The sequence below is a fragment of the Zeus faber genome, assembly GCF_960531495.2.
Source record: "Zeus faber genome assembly, chromosome: 21".
NCBI lineage: Eukaryota > Metazoa > Chordata > Actinopteri > Zeiformes > Zeidae > Zeus > Zeus faber.
Genome location: NC_137208.1, coordinates 17732150 through 17753039, shown reverse-complemented (window position 1 = coordinate 17753039; position 20890 = coordinate 17732150). Strand labels below are relative to the sequence as shown.

Below are 20890 nucleotides of genomic sequence, written 5' to 3'. Positions count from 1 at the left end.
TAATGACACGGAGAGATAGGCAACTTTATCAGTCATGAGGTGTGATTTAATCCTGTGATTGTAAGCCTGAAGGAAAACATAAGTAATGAAAAACACAATCCAAATGAAATCAAGGAATTGCTGATTTGAAACGACATATTTACCACATAAACCTTTGAAACTATTGACGAGCGGGCTCGCACATTAGCACAAATTGATCGATCTACATACGAGTGAGTGACAAAGGATTATGGGCAAGCATTAAACGACAAGCTTGATGATGCACTCAGTGACTGCAAAGCTTCTTAGCTTCCACTAAGAAAAACTTCAAAAAACGTAGCTAGCCAACCCTGCAACAACCTGGCAAACTATTCACTCTACAAAACAAAACTTCACCTACAATGACAACCTATTTACTGTTATAAATGTTTATGTTTAATGAAATGTTATTAATGCTATGTTTAATGAAATTTGAAATGTTTGAAAATGAACATATCTGCATTCATAACGTCTAGTCTTCCACTGCAGTTCCTATGTAGCGTCACAAGTTGTACCAGCTAGTGTCAGCCTAAGCATGGCGGCATGAAACGAGGGACATAAAGCCAGGCAGGAAGAGGTGAAGCGGTTGCCCGTGACAGTGGCCATTATTCAGAAACTGCTGATCGAATGAATGATGAAACATTAAATGGAAGGACTTTTTATTTGCCTGCAGTTTCCTCGTCGCTCCTCGGACTAAGGGCACATCTGACACTGACATATGACGTACTTTCCAAACAACAGCATCCAAGATTGCACTTGATGCATGTCTATTGCACCTCTTGGCAGTGTTTCAGAGCGTGCAGCTTCCATCTCAGATGTTAATCCGCAAGGCGAGGTCAGTGTTATTCGTTCAAGAACGCCAGCGCCACATCGCATGGGCCGGGCCATTGGATTTATCATACTCCAGTTCTAGCGACAGATAGAATAAAGCTGGGAGATGCTAAGAACAGAGGGAGACAAATATGTTACAAGGGTCAAGTTGTGAAAGTGCTGTAGTTGTGGATGTTCTATTATTTTAATATGGACCCTATGTGTCCTCTATTACTTTGTGGAGGGGCGGGGGGGGGGGGGGGGGATTTTATCAGCTGTCGAGTCTAAAATGACCTAATATCTCCAGATTTCAAAAAATCGGGTTGAGCAAAAGCCTGAAGTCTTCAAATTTCCACTCAGATTCAGGATGACCGTGAACTATTGACTGTGTGTTTATGGTCTCCACAAATCTCTGAAAACCGACATAAAATATTTTTGTGCCATTCCTTTGTGATGTTGAAGGCCATTAAATCCAGACACTTTCTAAAGGTCTTACTGCCTAACAATGGGCTCTTCTGCAGCGTTCCAGGCAGCTGCCCGGTTCTGCGGCCCAATCTCTCTCAGCAACTCCAATAAAGATCATGGTATTGGAGGCATTCGCTCAGGTAATGATATATTCTTTTCAAATCAGTAAGTATGATTGGCATTTAAAAGAACAGGGTGCAAGGGGTTTGTGGAGAGAGCAATAAACACTGGGTCTTAAAAGTTAACTGACACAACTTTGCAAGCAGTAAAACCACTGTGCTCAGTGTGGTGAACTGGGTTTATTTCACTGTAACCTTCACATTAAAGGACAAAAAAAACCTTAATTTTGGTGTTCGTAAAGCAACTTTTTAATGTAAATTTTAGGTGGTGACCTGAAAGGAACTAATTAAAAATGCAAATGCAAAAAAAGTGCCGGATGCTGATTGTAATCGTTGTTTCAAAGCAAAGAAGAGAGAGAAAGAGAGAGCCTGAACTGTTCCTGTGGTTCCGCCGTGAGCCTGGCGGCACATTAGAAGCAGATGATGTTCTGGAATGTTCCACACGGTTGGATTTTCCGTAACTGGGCCTCGCTGGACGGTGGAAGCGGTTCTTCTTCTTCCTTGAAGGGATCACGTAACAGGGGGAGGTAAAGTCCTGATAACCAGGACCACATGGCTAGAGCGCCTCAGTGCTACCTGAACCTATGGATGTTGGATCATGGTAATCTGCCGAGGATGAGCAGCATTTTCTTTGTGCCGGTGCTGTAGTGTTATGGTTTGTCTGGGCATCTATTTCAAAGATGTGAACACACTTTACCCTAGCCCTACACGCAAAGCTTAGTTCATAAAGGGAAACGACTAAAAATATAGCTGCAGACAGCATTACACGGGGTCCAGTTTAGTCGTGTTGGGTTTTACACTTTCCCAAATTCTATGAAACGCAGCATGATTTTCCGAGTTGAACGCAACATGGGCTCCCACCGATCTGTTGTCTCCTGGTTGCTCGTTTGCAGAGCAACCACTATGCGGTCTACACAGCGCAACCCTCCTGTCTTTGCCTGTAAACCAGAACTTCTCATTGTTAGAACTCACCCTGTTTTCTGCGAAAATAGAGCTGCACTCTCAGTGACGGGTGGCTGTTTTTTCCAAAATGTTAAATAAAATCAATGAGTAAAACATGAACATGCTACAGCAGTTATTTTTTTAATAAAACTATGTCAATGTAATTTAAAGAGAATATAAAATGGCAATCCTAAACAGAATGATATTGCCTTTAGTTGGCACTGGTCATTATTTTACTTATGACTTATTTTTTGTATGTAAGTTCTTCTTTACAAAAATAATTATTTCTGCTTTGTCACAAGCTCGCCGTATTTTTTTCGTCCACACATTTTTCGTCCACCAAAGCGGATCTTATTTGTGCGGCAGTAGACCAAAGCCTATTAGATTCTTGATATCTGCACCTCGAAAAGGTAGCTCTGCACCTGCAATGCTGTAGGTTTGCCCATGACCTGATTCTCTTCAGAATTTTCTTCCGATATCTCACTGTGCATCGGGAACAGTGAGCTGCAAGGTATTTTCTCTACTGGCGTGTCTGGGCTGCTGTCTTCGTTGGCCTCTCAAGTCTGTTTTTGTAACACATTCTGAAGCATTTCTGGTACACAATGTTTGACTGTAGAAGAAATATCGATCCTTGTACGTTATTGATTAAAGAAAATTCAGACCTCATAATCAGACCTACTTGTACAATTGTAATAATCGTATGCATTTAAATGCCATATAGCCAGGCAACATTCGGCTAAGAATTATTAGTCTGGTTTTGAACGTCTCTTCGCCATGCTATGCTTCAGAGCTTTTTCTTAGGAGATGTTTCAGTGCAACGACTGACAGAATGACATCTGCCGCAGTCTCTGGGGATGAGCTGATCTCTTTTGCAAGCTCTTTAAAAGGTGAAAGAAGAGTCAAGATATTCTCTATTGGACCCCATTGGTTCAAAGTAAGGGTTGTCGGTAATTCGTAGTCTGCAGCATATGCCCCTAAAACAGGCTTCTGCTCCATAAGACATATATTACAGATGGAACAGCACGTATAATATGTGCTGTTCCATCTGGTAGGCACATCCTTTTGTAGCCTTTTCTTTAAATGGCCATGTTGTTTGTGCACATTCTTAAGTCGGGTTATGCGATAGGCGAATGTTTGAAGTGGCCAATCATTCTTCCAATCGCTACCATGCCACTTACACTGCACTGTGAGAGCATCCCTTCATTTACCGCCAGGTAAGTGAGCATCCTGCATTGCTTTCGACATATTTCGGACATTATCGCGCAGAATTGCATGCACTTTGCTCCAGGGGAATGTTCCAGGTTTTAAGCATTTTGTCACAGCCATTAAAAGAGAAGATGTCAGCCTATCATGTATGTATGTATTAGCCTTAAGTAGACTGTGAATGTGTGACACAGAATTGTACAATTCGGGTACAGCCAGATCCAAAAAGTCACCACTGCACGTCTGCTGGGCGTTCTATATCGTGGATCCATGTGCTCCATTAGACTGCGAAAAAACCATGAACTTCTACGACCGAAAATGGCTGGTCATCTAATGCAATAAATTATATTACTTTCTTTGTAATGGCTAGCGCTTTTGACTATCCTGGCCGTAGCTTAGGGTTTTCTGAAACATCGCCTGTACCGATGGTTGAGTGAGGGGTGAAGCTTTTGCCTGTTTAGCATCATCAAAGCGTTTAAGATACTCACCACATTCTTTCGGGTGATGCACCTTCAAATTTGGATCAAATTTTGTCGTGTAGAATATCTTCGCTGTAGTTCCTCAGCAATAAACTTTTCCTTTGCAGACATTACAGATAGCAATTTTAACGTCCTGTTCACAGACTTCGTAACATTTTCACATAACTGACACTTTGGAAAAAAATTCCCATGCAGCTTGTTGGCTTGGACGCAGTGTTGTCACTAGGGGGGTGCGTGGGCTGCGGACTGCACCGGGTGAGAGGGTGGTGACACAAAAATGACTGTCTATAAAATGTTTGTGCAATGTTTCAACAGAAATGTATTATTGTTAATAATGATGTTTGGGCATACATCCACTTTATGTGCGCATTGAATGAGCTTTTCCCGTACATCTCTTTAACCATATAAAGGAAGTCTTAAACTGTGATTCACGCAAACAACTTACTCGGCGTTTTCACACCAAACAGTTCTGGGAACTCCAAGAGGGGAACTAGGAACTGGAGAGGTCCTCCGAGAACTAGATACCGTCAAATGCTTTTTTTTTTCTGGTTGTATTCCCACCGGCAATAGGAACTGTGAAGTGACGTAAGCCAATCGGGTTTTAGCGTGAGTGCCCTGTTCTGTCTTGTAATTGCTCCATAACTTTCACTGATTTCACCTCATCAGTCCACCAAAATCTGTTTCTGAACAAATTTGAGGCGAGAAATAAGCAATTGACGAATCTTCACTCATATAAGATCGACAAGACTTTGGTAAGGCATAGGCTCGCATAGGGACACCGCAAGGAGATCATGGGGCACACCATTATTCCCTCAATGAATGTCGTAAAATGAAATAAATACAGTTTTAATTGGTATATATTTAAATGGTTATTTTTTTATTAACCCTGAGTTTACATGGGCTTGTCTGCATCCAGAGCGATGTGACTTCACTTGTCAGACTCAGGCGAGGGACCATGCACTTACGTCTGGACCAATCACCGTGCACTTACGTTACCGATGGTTCCTCTTGCGCCAGTTAATCCCCTGGAGTAGGAGCTGAAAAAGTTCCTCAAAACAGGGTTCTAAGAACTACGAATGTTCCTAGTTACTGTAGTGCGGACAGAAAGAAAGGAACGGTTCCTCCAAAAAGTTCTTAGAACTATGAAAAGGTTCTTGCGGTGCGGAAACGCCTACCGTTGTACTGAAGAATACAGAGCTCTGCCATTTTCTACTACATGTTTTGTGAGACAAAGTCTGTACACATGCACTGTGGCAACCACTGGGCAATTCCCCAGTTAACCATGTATCTTGATACAGGCTGGGGGGGTCGGGGCAGAGCTGTATTTTACAAATGACCTGATGTGGCAAGCTGTATTAAAAAAAAAAAGGCACATACATTTTTTTGGGGGACGTTCCATCTTCACAGCTCTTGACTGTTCATTTCATCCATCGCCCACTCTCAATCTTCCACAGGTTCTCTCTCTCTCTCTTGAAGCCAGTGAAGCCATGAGCATCTTTTTTGAAATGTAGCCATCATTATGGTCGCCACAGGACTCGTAGCGGAACATAAATGTCAAATTCTGTTTGACGGATCGGCGGGGTGGGAGTGCGGGAGATCCGACGGATGGCGTCTGCCACGGCCACAAACTGTTAAATCCCAGAATCCCTGAGTGTTTTTTCTTCCCTTTAAATAGATGGAATACGTGACCGGGGTGCAGAGGCTTTACTCTGCACCACTCCACTTTGCGTGGCGGTGTCTGTTTTTCATGAAGTAGAAGGAAAATAAACACCTTTTACGAAATGCATTCTGGGACTTTGTGTCGGCAGATGCTGTCAAACTCTTTCCCGTGAGTGCACTGTTTGTGTACATCCATCACACACCAGAGCTCACTTTGCATTACTAGCCTTGGACGTTTGCAGCATTTGGAAGAAGAGGACAGAAAAAAAAAAACAAAAAAAAAAAACACCCCGCCAATGCATAGCGACCGATCCATCTGGAAAACAACTCTTGGCAAAATTCACATAAACTGTCAATCCGCAAGCCTGTTTAGATATGTGCCTTTCCTTCCAATAGTTTTGTTTTTATGACCGCCTGATCATTTTGTACAGAAATAGCTTTCGGTACAAGCTATTAAGTAAATGGGATAGTCTGATTGTCTTAATTGTGAATTGATAAAATATCAGGGCATCTGTTGGTATCAGAAAGTTTAATTGAATACATTACGACCTTTTTGAGGCAAACCAATGATATTTAAGAGGAGATGGATGAATCATCTCTCTCTTATTCAATAACGTAGGTAAGGTAGCACTACAATTTGGTACAAGCAAGGCTTAAGTATTAGGTAGAAGTTACATTGAAGTTAATACTATTTCAGACCTTTAAGGCCTACAATTTGTAAAATGGAGTTCAAGATATTTTGAAACTTTTTAAGGACCTATCTTTGGACTCGTCGGCACGTATATGGTCTTTTCTTAAAACGTAGTATTTTCTCTGCGTTATGGCTTCCTGTCCACACCAAAACAGCGTTACAGGTCACTGAAAACGAAGGCAGGAAAAACTCCTTCCAGGGTGGAGATGTTTCAAAATTTGTTTTCTGCGTATTCGTGTGGACTGATGAAACAGGTTTCGCCAAACGATGACGTCATGACCTTGATTTACACCTGCCCAATTGTTGTATCACACATAGTGCATGTGCCAGAAACCTGTAAACAATGGCAGGCTACCGGTGTATTTACATAGGGCTAGTACTGTTCGGTTTAATGTAGGGTATTTTGCCGTAAATATCCCATATTTTAAGCCTTCCTAAAAATAGAAAAGAAAAAAAAACGCTGTGCGTCACCGCTCCTCATTTCTCCAAACAAAACCAATAATAACAGTGTGTTTTTCTAGTCGATGTATTTATTGTTATTGAATGAAACTGTCTCTTTCTTTGGGCTGCTCCCGTTAGGGGTCGTCACAGCGGTTGATGTGCCTCCAATACCTTCCGTTCTGCCCATTGTCCTTCCTTACACCAACCGCCTGCATGTCCTCCCTCACCACATCCATAAACCTTCTCTTTGGCCTTCCTCCTTTCGTCTTGCCTGGCAGCTCCATATTGAATGAAACAAAACATTAAGCAAAAACGTGCGTAACCGTGCGTAACAGCGAGCTTGAAACCGGGACAATCGTGAACAAACCCAGACAATCTCGGACAAACCGGAACGTCTGGTCACCATAGTTTAATTACATGTTTAAGTCAGCCTTGCGTTACTTCATCATTACACTGCCGTGGGACGCATATAAATCGTGGCGCCCAATAATTCTCATCGTGCTGTGATTCTGCTCAAGAAGAAGCGCATCAATGCACATGCTCCCAATGTTCTTCTGTGGTGTTGGACATAAAAGTTTTATTGCCCCCCACTGGCCTGGCATGCCAATGTGAGCATTTTCAATCACCTTTGCGTTTGCTTGTGGATGCAGATATTTTCAAAAACACTGTTTGTATAAACAGGAATTCTTTGAAAACAGAGGTAAAAAAATATGTTTTTAAAAATACCCATATATGTGTGGACAAGGCCTTTATGTATGAAATAACAACCTTGGCGGCTTCTAACTCTGTACCACGTTTAAATTCGCCTGAATATTCTAAGAACAAACTGTCACACTTAATTGCGGTGAGGGAGGCAGGCTCTCTCTGCATGGGTTTAGTTTGACTGAAAAAATTCAATAAATTACTTCCCAAGCTTTGGGTTGACATGAGCAGTCCCTAATTCAGACAGATGACACGCTGAGCACGGTTCCATGTGCATATACACATTGGATCATAATGCAGGTCTCATAAACTGACTTTTATTTATGTAACACCTCACCTTGTGGGCCTTACTGACTTGTCCTGAAAGCGCCATTGAATGAAATAGGGTTGAAACAACAAAAAAAAAAAAAGAGTAATAATAAAAATAAAAATAAAATTTTATTAAAACCTATAAATCTTGCATTCCCAACGTTTTAGCAATTTCTGAAATTCAAATTGTATTTTCAAATGGAATTTGTTTTAAATTGGATTTTTTTAATAAAAATTTGTGAATGCTGAAATAAAGTAAAATGTGCTTCTCAGTCATCTGCCATAATGTGCCCTCCACAATGAGGTGACACAGGTTTTAAGATGTATTGTTTTGATGGTTTGTCAATGTTCAAAGGGAGAACAAAATGAATCATTCTAATCACTTTTGCATGCAACTACAATTTGTCCCCTGCATTTAAGCAGTCCCAGCCATAGTACGGTGACCAGAGACCCACTTAAGTCAGGCCCTTGATCAAGGACTTTTGCAGATGTGTGTCCTTAGTGTCGAGGTCTGGAGGTTGAGGAAGAAAAGGGCCCAAGTCTATTTTGAACCCAGAACCCACTTGCTGTTGCAACACTGCCAACCACTGTTCTATCAATGGTTGGCGATGGTCAGCCTCTTACCTGAACAAGGTGGCCAGAGCCTTGGTCTGTGGTCATGGCCTCGTTCTGAAAAGTGTTGGCCTGCACCAGCTTCTGCTCCCTCTCTCTCTCCTTCTCTCCTCCGTCATCATCATCCAGCTCATCCAGGCTCTGCGAGAGAGAGTGTAAGAACTGTTGGTTCAGCAATTTGATAGAAATAAGCTACAACAAAAAATCATGTTCTTAATTGTGGACAGAGTGAACACTACTACCTGGTAACGGACAAGGTTTTTCTCACCAAAACAGTTATGGTAAACTCTGGCTCAACACAGCCAGGTTCCTCTGGTAATCCCCTTATACCTTTTTCCACACCAAAATTAGCGGATTGACACAGGTTTAAAAAAATGAGGCCGGTGCACGCATCGGTCATTCAGCAGCGGAAAGCAGGGACCGGTTTGGGGCGGTGCTGGTTCAGAGCCAGAGAGCCCAGCGGGGAGTGTCGGGGTTCTCCACTGTGCTCCCCATGGTGCGATCCCCAGAACAGATGCCCTATTAAAACCCTGGTCATTTGACCTGGGTTTTTCCTTTCCCATTGATGAAAAATGCCGGATGTTAGCGGCTGTTACTGGGTTTTGGTGCAGTGAGAAAGGGGTATTAGTCCAGACTTACCTTCACAAGTTCGGTCAGAGGGTTTTTTTGACCTGTGGAATGTCCCTTGGAAAAAACGTGCGGATACTCAAACATAGACATGCACACGGAGCAAATGTCCCTTTGACACAAGAGTGGAGGGATTTCACTGCTAAGTAAGGTATTTCTCACATTGACTGGGAAAGGGTCAAACTCAACATCTTGGCTCAAACTGGGTTCTTAACTTTTATCTTGAAATATGAGCGTCCAGTTTCCTCTTCACATTACTTTACCGGGAACTGCACAGTAGAGTTATCACGTTAATCTGTCAGAAGCTGTAGATGTATTGGACAAACAGAGCTGGACATGAGCATGGATTGTTGGATCTTGAAGTGAGACAGAGCCACAGGCTCAGCTCCCAGAGGATCACAATGCAAACCAGTCCTTCCTGCCTTGTGTTGTACACTGAACAAAAGGTGCCCAGCTATACAAGCCTTTTACTGGTAAAAATAGCCTGTCGAGGTTCACAAAGAATGCGGACATTTGCGAAAGCGCTTCCTGCCCGATGATTTATCAGCTGTCCTTGGGGGAAAACGCCTGCTTTCCTTTCTCCTACAGTGCCCCTCCCTGATGCTCGTGTGGTATCCTCCTTATAGCCTCCTAATAACACTCTCCTCTCTCTTTCCATCTCTCTCCTACCCAGCTACATGTATGTGTGTGCACAGCATGTCCCCCCCCGCCCCCCCAAATGTTTATCACTTAACAGCAGCTCCACGCAGCTGTGACCTCAAGCAATCTGCAGTCAGGGAATGTGAATCTGATAGTATATGGCTAATAAACATATAAAATAATAGGGTATCTAATGCAAAAATAAACCACAAGTAATTCTGTGTCAACACAATGGGTAATGACTCATTGTTTTGCTATGTACAGGCGGCCTGAAATCTGGAATCTGAACGTTTATGTTGGAGAAAGACACAGCTTGTGTTGCCCCCTAATACTCGAGATTGCTATGCATTTCTTGTATTCCAAACAAAGGAGCGAGAGATCAGTATGCAACCATATAAGGGAGGTTTTTCATTTCTGACATTCTGAAAATGGGGGTCTAAGTGAAGTTTTTGGGCCTCTTGATACAAACACCACAAGGAGGATGGTGAGGGATGTTTTGACTGTGTGCTCAAAGTTAATCATTAAAAGGGGCCTTGCGAAGGAGAGTTTAACACCAGTTGGGGAATGTCTAAATATAGCACAAGCTGTGGCCAAGGTGAAGAGGTTAGTATACATTCAAATTAGACAAGCATACCAAAAGAACCATAGGGAGCCCCGTCAACAGCATAGGTGGCTCAGGCCTCTCTGATGAGGAGATGAGGACATAGTCAAAAAATCCAAAATGGTTGTGTGAGCTGAAAAGCATCCAGACATGCAGAATCTTCTTCCTTCCTGCTTCCTGTTTACAAAAGAACAGTGTGAGAGGGCCTCACCACAGTGTTTACTGTCCTATACAACCAGCCCTGGTCGGTCCAAGCCTAGGCAGCCTCGACCGTCACAGTCGTCTGATGTGAATTTAAGATGCTGCATCTGGAGCAGGCTGTCTCGGGTTTATTGGAAATGCGTGTTGTGGTTGGAAACTCTCTTAATTTGGTTGGGAATAGGACCTGCCATCTATCATTTCAAAGCACCATCGTTGGCAGTTGGAATTCAAATTGCATGTGAACACACAGAGTACTTGAGTTCCCAAGCTGAGGTCTTCACGGGTCCCAAAATTCGACCCCAAACCCGGTGAGACCTGGGAATTTAGTTGCAAGATCCGATTGGAAACAAACATAAAAAAAACAAAACAGACAAGCTTTTTTCTTTTTTAGATATTACAGAACTGAACCGTTGCATTCCGAGGGGAGAAAGGTCCAGATCCGAGTCTGGTCGGCTATTTTCTAGGTCCAAACAGATTCAATAATTATGAATATGCATGCGTACACCTTGTAATCTGATAGGCTTACCGTTGCTCACATAGCTAATAAATGTTCCATAGTAACTGTGGAATGACATGTTAGTAACACGTAATATACAGGGACCTATGGCAATAGGATGAGATAGGGGTGCGGGGAAATAATTGAATAACGTAAGAAACACGATTCTGTCTTTTAAGAATCAAAATGGATTTTCAAATTCCAAAAATCGATTTTATTTTAATTTTGATAATGTGGTATCATGTACTCCTGAGAACTATAAATGGCTGGCTTGCTTTTGTGACTTGGCGTGAGGGGCGCAGGAGCACGAGGGAAGTTCCCTGGAAGAAATGCATTGGAAGCGATGAGATCAGCGTTTTGCTGTTTTATTTCAAATATATTTCAAAATTAATCCCCAGCACAAGTCAGATGTGAAATTCGAAGTCTATCAATTACTTTTTTTACACAGAGACAAAATAGTATACGCAAACTGCTCATTCAGGTTTGGTGATTTTATTGTAAATTAAGGGTAAGGGTCGTTCAGTTTACAACTGGTATGTATGTGCATTTCCATTTTAGAGATTCTTGCAATGAGGGATAGTAATTACACATTGTGAGTCCTTTCCATAGTTCAGTAAGTTCCTCTGTAATAAAATGCTGAGCAGGCTATAACTTCAACCCCCCTCTCCCATGGAACGGGTGGACAGACCAGCTCCTTTTCGGCGCTTTTGTTGGTTTAACCACCATGGACAGCAATTCCTCCTCGGAATAAAAAAGTCCAATGCTGTGCGTGCAGCCATGTTTGCTGTTTAGCGTCTTCTTTGTTTACTACTTCCTGCTTCACACGGGCCATATCTCAGCCGATAGAACACATTGGTGCGACAGACAAGCAATGGAGAAGGTAGAAGGCTATCATGGTAGAGCAAAATCAAATTCAACCTGTCCCTTCTTCAATGAAGGATGCCATTTGGACACACTTCGGATTTTATAGTCTACCGTGGAAGAAGGAACTTCTAAAGACTTACACCATATGCAAGCTTTGCAAAATGTAGGTGAAATATTAGAGTGCTAAATGTAGTAGTCCTTGAGTGATTTTAATTGGTCATTTGAAGTTGCTGAGGAATTGTAGATGAAAAATGTTATGTTAAAATGTTTTTTTTGGTTTGAAAGGTTGTCATTTGTACCAGAGCTGCATCCTGTTTTCAAATTATTGCAGAGGACTTAACTGCTAGTTACATGTTCATTATATGCTCAGTACCAAGACACACTCAACTGTTGCATCTAAAGTATGTGTTAAGAGGGTTCATGCTCTAAAAACCTGATAAGAGGTGATCTACTGTTAAGTACATATGGATATACTTGAAATACTTATTTCAATAATTTAAGAAGAAGCATAATAAATCCAATTTATTCAAGGTTACATTTTTTTGATTGTGTGTGTGTAATAGTTTCTATACTTTTCTGGGATTGGGATGTATAACACTGTCTACTGTAGTCAAATGGGAAAATTATCGAATTGAATCAAGAATCCTTTTTAAATCTAATTGTGACCCCAAGAATAGAAATTGAATCGTGAGATTCTGAATGATTCCCACCCCTAGAATTAAAACCACCACTAATAACCACTAACATGGGGTAGCTTCCCCTCATGCCGCTAAAACAGCTCTGACCCGTCAAGCCATGGACTCCACAAGACCTCTGAAGGTGTACTGTGGTATCTGGCACCAAGACGTTAGTAGCAGATCCTTTAAGTCTGTTAAGTTGCGAGTTGCAACTTGTTGTTCCAGCACATGCCACAGATGCACAATTGGACCAGTCTGTGGCTATGCACCCCATACGCAGCAATCTGCGATGCACTGTGTGTTCTGACACCTTTATATGCATGCATAGCCAGCAATAACGTTTTCACTACTTTGAGCTACAGTAGCTCTTCTGTGGGATAGGACCAGACGAGCTAGACTTTGCTCCCCACACGTATCAATGAGCCCAGGGGCACCCATGACCCTGTCACCGGTTCACCGACTGTCCTTCCTTGGACCACATTTTGTAGGTACTAACTACTGCATACCGGGAACACCCCACAAGAACTATCGTTTGGAGATACTCTGATGATGGTGTATGGGTCCACCTACGTGGTGGAAGTAATAATCCTTAATTAAGAGATGGAGTGTTTGCTATGGGGGTATATGGATATATAATTTTCGTGTTCAGCCTGCAAATATATACTGCTTGCATTCCAATCAGACCTCGTTGTGGTGTGGGGATGGTCTGGTTTGAGCAGCAACACCTGACCAAACCCCCATCCCCACACACACTCAGGAGAGGAGCCCTGTCATGATAAGTGTCTATCGGCTCCTGGCTCATTCCAACTGGCCAACTCTCTACAATAAACTGGTGTTTACAACCCCTCCGCCTGTGCCGGAGGTCCCTGAAAAGCCACTTGGGTGCTGCGTGGAACAAGAAACTGCCACGCTCGTGTTTACGAGGTGCGGGTGTTATTTACTGCAGATGCCCTTGTCACCCCAGCCAAAGTCAGCACTTGCCACTGATTTTGTGTGCCTTTTGTTTTGCTGGCTGAGAGATTTAATTTTCAATGACAGATTTGTGAATCTGCCTTTTTGTGTGGCTGCCCATTCATTTTGGATGATGGAGACTATCCACACAAAGAGTGTCATATTTCCCTGATTGCACAATACAGCAAAGTTTGCACCATATAGTCAGTCCTGAATTAACTACACCCACATAAACTAAGCACAACAGAAACAATTCGCTTTCTGCAGTCAAACGCTAATACCACTATCTCGCTAATCATAACTATGAGGACAATCTCATTCCTTTTGAGATCCCAGAAAGATTGCAACCCAAAGGCAAGCACTGCTTTGACACCCTGCCAATTCCCTGTCCACTTAGAACTCAGATTTATCAGTAAACAAGCAAAGGCCACATCCGGAGCTCCCTCTCCACCGGAGGCAGCTCTCCTATACAGCAGGGCTAATGACACACGCACATTAATCACCTGCCGTGTGCCCCCGCATAGTGACTTCATTTAGATGATCTATTGAGAGGGAGGGCCTGCCAGTGCAAAAGATGCTGTGTCTGGATGCCCGCTGTCTTTTAATCATCCAAATGCTGGTCGCGTCCTGGGAAAAGCCCTGACAGGCTGAGTGCCAGCCTCAGGAGAGGCAGGGATCAAAGTGAAGTTGGATGTTCACCCTGGAGAAATGGAGGGCTAATTAATGCGACAGAGAGCACTCTCGGGGTCACTATCCTGACAGGCAATATGTCCGCCATGAGCTGGCATGAACCATAATCCGACACCCCTAGAAAAGGTGTGAGTTGAATTTGACCACGTTGTGGTGACCATTGTAGTCATCTGTCAGTATAAGATTAGTCATATTGAACTTATCTGTCTTCCTCCAGGAAGTAAAAAAATAAAATAAAAAAAGTATATATCCAAAAAACAACTGAGAATGACAGGGAGCTCTGACTGCAGGGTGCACAGTGGTGCTCAATGTCTGGTTCCAATTAGTTTCCTCGCACACGCACATGTGCACATGTGCACACAAGCAAAAACATGCTAAACATGAGCACACAAATTGAAACACAATTACATTTCCTACTGCCTTCAGAACCTGAAATACCAGATTTTGGCTTCTGCTGCTTCACGATCGGCCCAGAATACAAAGCACTGCATAACATTTTTTGTCGACAGGGTTATCTGGGGACAGACAGTCAAACAGCGCGCAAGACATTCTCACAGAGAGAAGCTGGGATTGGCTACAGGGCCCTTGGTGCATTTTAAAAATCAATGTTTACCAAGCGAAAGCCTTGGAACGTTCCGGCTTTGAACTTGTTGCTCGCTTGACCCCTCAATTTCACCCAGAGCGAGACTATAATATTCTAATCAGTAAGTGGCGCGACGAGGCCCAAGCCAACGGGCCTATGAATTATTTTCCACACTATTTACATGGGGTGACAGTCAAAAAAAAGGGCAGAAATGCTCTTATCAAAAAATAAAAGAAATCTGTCGAGAAGCGTGATGTGATTGTTGACCTGGTGACGGCAGCATCAGCATTCCTTTGCAGTGGCGGTTGGGGTGGTGGGGGAAGGCCAGTTGCTGGGGAGAGGGCTCCTACTGTCTGGAACAACTTTAATTCAAGTGTGGGAAACGGCCCTCGGTGCACCTCGGTTCCACCAAGCTCCTTCTCTTGGCTTGGAACAAGCAGTTTTTTTTGGCTTTCTGTGGGTTTTTGAATGTGTGTGTGTAGGGTTGAACTTTGAACTACTTTACTTTATTGATATTACTTGTGTATATATTTTAACTTTTGTAAATATCTTGAATATACTTTTGACCTCATGTTCTTGCATTGTTGGGATTGTGTTTAAGATTAAGCATTTTGTTGCATAGATGACACTGGCTTTGCTATTAGGTATTTGACCACTAAAATTTGGAGCTTTGAATGGGTAGAGATGGTATTTGAATCTTCAGGATATATGGGAGAACGGAGGGATGGAGGGATTGGGTGTTTCTGTGTAAATGGTACATTACACTCTCACAGACCATTCTCCCCTAGAAAACCACAAAGTACCCTGATTAAGCACCCACTGCATTTCTTCCAGAATGCAGGGGGTTCAGCAACAAGACAACATGGGAGCCTGAGCGGGAAAGGGCAATGCGTTAAGAAATCAGTAACCGTAATCATTCTTTTGGGCTTATGTCCCTAGATGTGAGGCTTGGGGAAGACCTTACATAACTTTTATCTCAGCCCTCTTGACAGGTTTAAGTGCAGCCCCGCGCCTTGTCTTTGACCCTGGGCCCTGACTCGACCTCTGAGTATGTTTTTTGGGGTGGGTCTTCACGTGCAAAAACTGAGCGACTACAGAAGAACACCAGAAGGCACAACATGAGGTTTAGACAGACGACGGATCGGTTAATTCATGAGTAGAGCCGAATGACAGCAATACTTTTCCTGTCAAATTAACCCCCCCCCCCCCCCATATAAATAACCATTACCAATTCCAAACATCAACAGCTGTGGACGCAATCTCAATTATTTATTAAAAGCATTTAATCCCAAGTGGATACTAGCTAGATATTGGAGCTGCAGGTAAGCAATAATTAGTGTAAAAAACAAATCTGTGGGATGGACATTAAAGGGGTCGTAAAACAAATATTGTGACGTAGCATTACGTGATTTTATTTTAAAAGCCATGCCAATTTAGCAGAATTACGGGAGACTGCCTGATCATATTTCTTTACCTCTTAATACTGATAATACTGATATTTATTTTGAATATCTATGCAGAAATAGCTTGGCTCTAAATTGTCGCAGAGAAAAGGCAGACAACCAAAACCGCAGTGTTTTTGAAGGAGCAAGTTTTCTACATCAAAGCCTAAACAAAAACCTATTGTACAGACTAGGGCTGCCCCCGAATAAAGATTTTTCGAGCCGACGATTAGTCGTCAGTTCAAGCCATTAGTCGACAAATCCTCCCACGTTTATGATATTAATTTAATTAGTTAAATATATGTTCTAAAGGCATCAGATAATGTTTGAGTTCCAGGGCTGAGAAAGAATGTTATACCTAACAATGTTGACACTGTGCTACATAGGAGATAAATACAAAACCTAATAAGCAGCCCCTAAAATATAAATCTAAGTTACAAGTGCTGCACGCGGAAAGCGAGACATCTTTTAATTACACTGGTTAAACATGACATCGGTTAAATTTATTAGGCCCTATAATTATTGCCCCGGTCCATCGGGGCATTTAAAATACGATTTGGTTATTGAAGAATGTGATTAAAAGACATCAATTACATCAAAAGATGTAATTATTCTTCTGAATGTGTCAGAACAACCAGCAAGGAAACTGAACATTTATTTTTGTTAAAATTTGTTTCAAATTTAAAAAAAACCTTTTTTTTTCCCTGCTACCAACCGCCCAATTAAAATCTTGATCGACTAAGATTCTTCTCGCTGATGTATGGTCGAGTATTTGGGGGCATTCCTAGTACAGACACAAAACCTCCCTGATTTACCACCATTCTTATATTAGTTTTTATCTTCTACCCTCTTATATAAATTCCACATTACTGCATATTGACAAGAAACTCTGACCAGCTTTAGAAAATACTTTCTAGAAATTGTCTTTCTGTGTTCTTGAATTGTCAATGAACTTAGATATGGCCATATTTTGATGCATAAATGATAACTTTTGTAGTCTAATACAATAAGAAATTACACAAAAAATACAAAGTGTGAAATATAATATCTGGGGGCGTTTCATTATGAAAATAAGGTTAGGGTTCTGCTCTGATATTATATGATAGTTTACCATATACTGTATATCTCAATGCGATGAATCTCACCACACTGACAAAAACCGTCTTCCCAGATCCCAAATAGAGAGCAGATCAAACTATCCTGTTTAGGCAGGGGGCTTCTCAATTGTGTATTTGCTTCGACCTACTCAATAAACACTGCCGACCTGAGTCTGAATAAAGGGTAAGTGGGTTGTTGTTAGGGCCTCATTAGCAGGTTCAGCTGTTTGATTTACCTCTGTGCTTGACCAAGGATGGGGAAGACTGTGCTGCACTCACGAACCACAAACAGAATGGATCCATCCCATTGGACAGTGTCGGGGCTGACGGTTGACTCAGGGTGCGCTCGCTGAGACAGAATTGTCAAGTGAGTGGAGACTGGATTCAATTATTAATAGCCACTACAAACTAGTAATGAGATCTACAGATTGCCTACTGTCCTGCACTCCCGTCCTTTTAGCTGTGTCCGGCATCCTCTTCCCTTGATACATGATATTGAGTAATACGAGATTTCCTCCTCAGTCTCTTTGCTTAGCAGTACAATACATCTATGATACATTAAACATCTGCCTGTCCCAAGCCCCCAAACCACAGGCCAGTGCAGCTGTAATACTCTATAAACTACTCAAATAGCCCTCTCAACTGGCCCCGCACTCCCCAAACTGAACCCTATCACCACGGGCCAGCGGTGGTGATGAGGTGTATGGAAGTGGCAGCACGGGTGTGAGGAAGGACAGTGTTTCGTCTAGATTCCATTCCTGTATTTCGCCCCAGCAACTGCCACGCACACTTCCTCTTCTTAACGCTTTTTTAAGATAATGCAGCCAATAGCGCCACTAGTCCTGCTACTCAACACACTCATTCTACACCCTATCGACTGAGGCCACAGCTTGACTACATCTTCTGGATGATCACATGCAGAAAGGCTACCGTACATCTCATGCAAGTGTAGTAAAGCTGTCTCGCCTGGCTTTTCTCGAAGGTTTGGTGGTACTGGAAAACACAGTCAGGTGACTGAGGGCAGAGTGGGAGCAGCCAACAGCCTGCTTCTCTCCCTTTGCATTCCATTCTCTCATTTTCCAAGTCTTTTCTTTTTTGATAAACACAAGTTGATAGAGGGTCAAGAGATTTGTGTGTGTGGACTGGGGAACTGAGAATGATCCTGCACCAAATAGCTACTTATCGGCTGTAATGCTTCTGGGTTTATCAGCAGAGTACACCATGACCTCTGACCCCAAGATATTTGGCAATAGCCTCCCCTTCTCCAGAAATCTTCGACCTCGGAATGCTTGGTATTTCTGTAAGCCAGGAGCTGATACTCCACCCCTCCCTGGCCCACAGCACAGTGCCAAGCAGGTCGTTTAAAGGCTTGCATCGTGGGCCATCCCCCACCCAGCCACCTAAAGTTTCTCCAGTACCTAGCAACCTGGTACAAAAGAGCTCATCCAATTGGCAGGGGAAGATAATATGCAGCACCCTAGACAATAGGCTACTGTGTCGGTGGAGCCGTTTTCATCCCCCCCTCAAACAGAGGCCCCACCACCACCACCACCTCCAACAAAAAAACACCTTGACTATAGTGTTCTGACACTTAAAGAGAACTCAATCTGTTCTTCCTCGCCTTTGATTGGGTTTATCTAACAAAAACGAGTCACTGGCAAGAAGAGTCAAGTGCCATTCAGCTTGCGCAGGCCTTTGTGTTAGGCCGCTGAGGGAGGTTTGTTCCATTTTTTTTTCTTTTGGCTGCAGACACTGGGTTTTATTGCCTCTGGGCTCACTTGCATTCAGAACTCCCCTCAACACTGGGACTATTCACATTTCATAGAGCTATCAAAAGGGCCAGAGACATGCTGGGGAGGGAGTGTGGACAGGTCCATGTCCACACATTTCAGAAAGCTACAAAAGATGTGAAGCAGGAACCAACGAGGAGATGGAATTCTCACAATGTCGGACCGTCTAATAATACTACTGCCCAACCATCCCTGAGATTATCCACTGTGACCTTAAAGATGAATTATACTTTTTATTATCATATAATACCAGTGTATTTGCTGATGAACCAATATTGTCACAAGCAAACTTTGGTTCCCTGATCAGAGAAGCCAATCCTTTACGTACTATCGTATACCGTAAAGTGGTTTACAGATGATGAAACTTTCCCTAAATGTCAAAAAATGCAATTTTATAATTTTCAGAAAATCAAAAGAAAGATTGTAAATTGTTAATGACATTGAAGTGAACCGAGTCACTTCTGCAAAAAAAAATGGTGTATTATTAGATGAAAAACTGTCCTGGAAAGACCATATTGAGTATGTGTGTAAAAAAAAACATGAAGTCTTTTGGCATCATTAGAAAAGTTTGTTCACTGGTAAATCAATCCTGTTTTCCAACACTCTATTATTGTTTAATGTATCCATATATATCATACTGTAACATCTTTTGAGCTTGAACATATCCCTCATCCCTTCAAAAATTATTTTAATCCAAAATAAATGTTTACGATTGCCTACTGCATCAAATCGCCATGAACCATCCGCTCCACTGTTCATGAAATTAAATCTGTTATCCATTTCCAACATCAATATACATCAAAAATGCATCTTTATGTATAAATGTACATTTCAAAAGCACAGCTTACCAAACAAATTTTACAACTTATTTTTAATGAACTCTGATGTCCATTCATATCCAACCAGACAAGCAAAGGACATTTATCTTCCTTATGATCATACAACTCTTTGACAATAAGTCATAAAACACAGAGGACCATCACTTTGGAATACCAGTCCTCTCTCTATCAAAACCTGTCAATCACTGTCAGTTAGGGCTGGGTGGTATGGCCTAAAATTTATATCACGGTATAATTTGAAGCATGGACAGTAATGGTATACATCACGCTAGGCATTCATTTTTCTAAAAATTTCAACATAAATGCCTCTGAAGGGGTAAAGCACTGGTATGGCAACTGCATGGCAGCTATTACTGTACTCTTAGCTGTATCACTAGGACATATTTCACATAGTAGAGAGGTGTTCTAAAAACTGCCAAATAGAAAAAAATACAAACTTTTATTTATTCCCCTTTTGTGCCAGGAAAAATATATATTTTTTGCAGTCCTCTGTGATTATTGATAATTGCAATTCAATAAATGTTAGTAAAATCTGATATGCATTTAAATATTTCAATTATAAAACAAACAAAAAAAAAAAGTCCATGTGAATGTTTCAGTTAAAATCAAAGGCTAACAAACTAACATTAGCTTTGGCATGGGTTTCCTATTGTTCCCTATGGGCTGGACGGCTAGAAGGGCTAACAGAGCTAGCGATGGAGCTGGAGAACAAGTCGGGGAGCAGGAAAACAACTTTGCTGCGCCCCAAACCCACACACAACAATGAAAGCCCACAGCCCCGCACGTAGCCCCCACGAGACGGAGACGCGGAGACAGCGAGTCCCATTCCCTGCAGAGTACTGTGAGTGAGAGGAGGCGGGACTATGTGGGCGCTGCAGCTGTGTGTCAACTGGCTGTCGGAGAGACAAGAGACCGAGGAAAGACAGTTGGTACAGGCATATCA

The 20890-nt window shown here is 42.3% G+C and overlaps 1 protein-coding gene across 2 annotated transcripts in view; it reads right to left on the bottom strand.

The window, feature by feature from the left end:
• pawr (PRKC, apoptosis, WT1, regulator) overlaps window positions 1-20890 on the bottom strand; it is a gene marked incomplete at its 5' end in the record, with an annotated part of 74500 nt that overhangs the window by 14768 nt on the left and 38842 nt on the right. Inside the window, one exon of one of the 2 annotated variants that reach the window (XM_080022562.1) lies at window positions 8463-8591. The exons of the other annotated variant lie outside the window; for it this stretch is intronic. Coding sequence (XP_079878688.1) covers window positions 8463-8591 — 129 coding nt within the window. The remainder of the gene's footprint in view (window positions 1-8462; window positions 8592-20890) is intronic. 2 annotated transcript variants of the gene reach the window in all.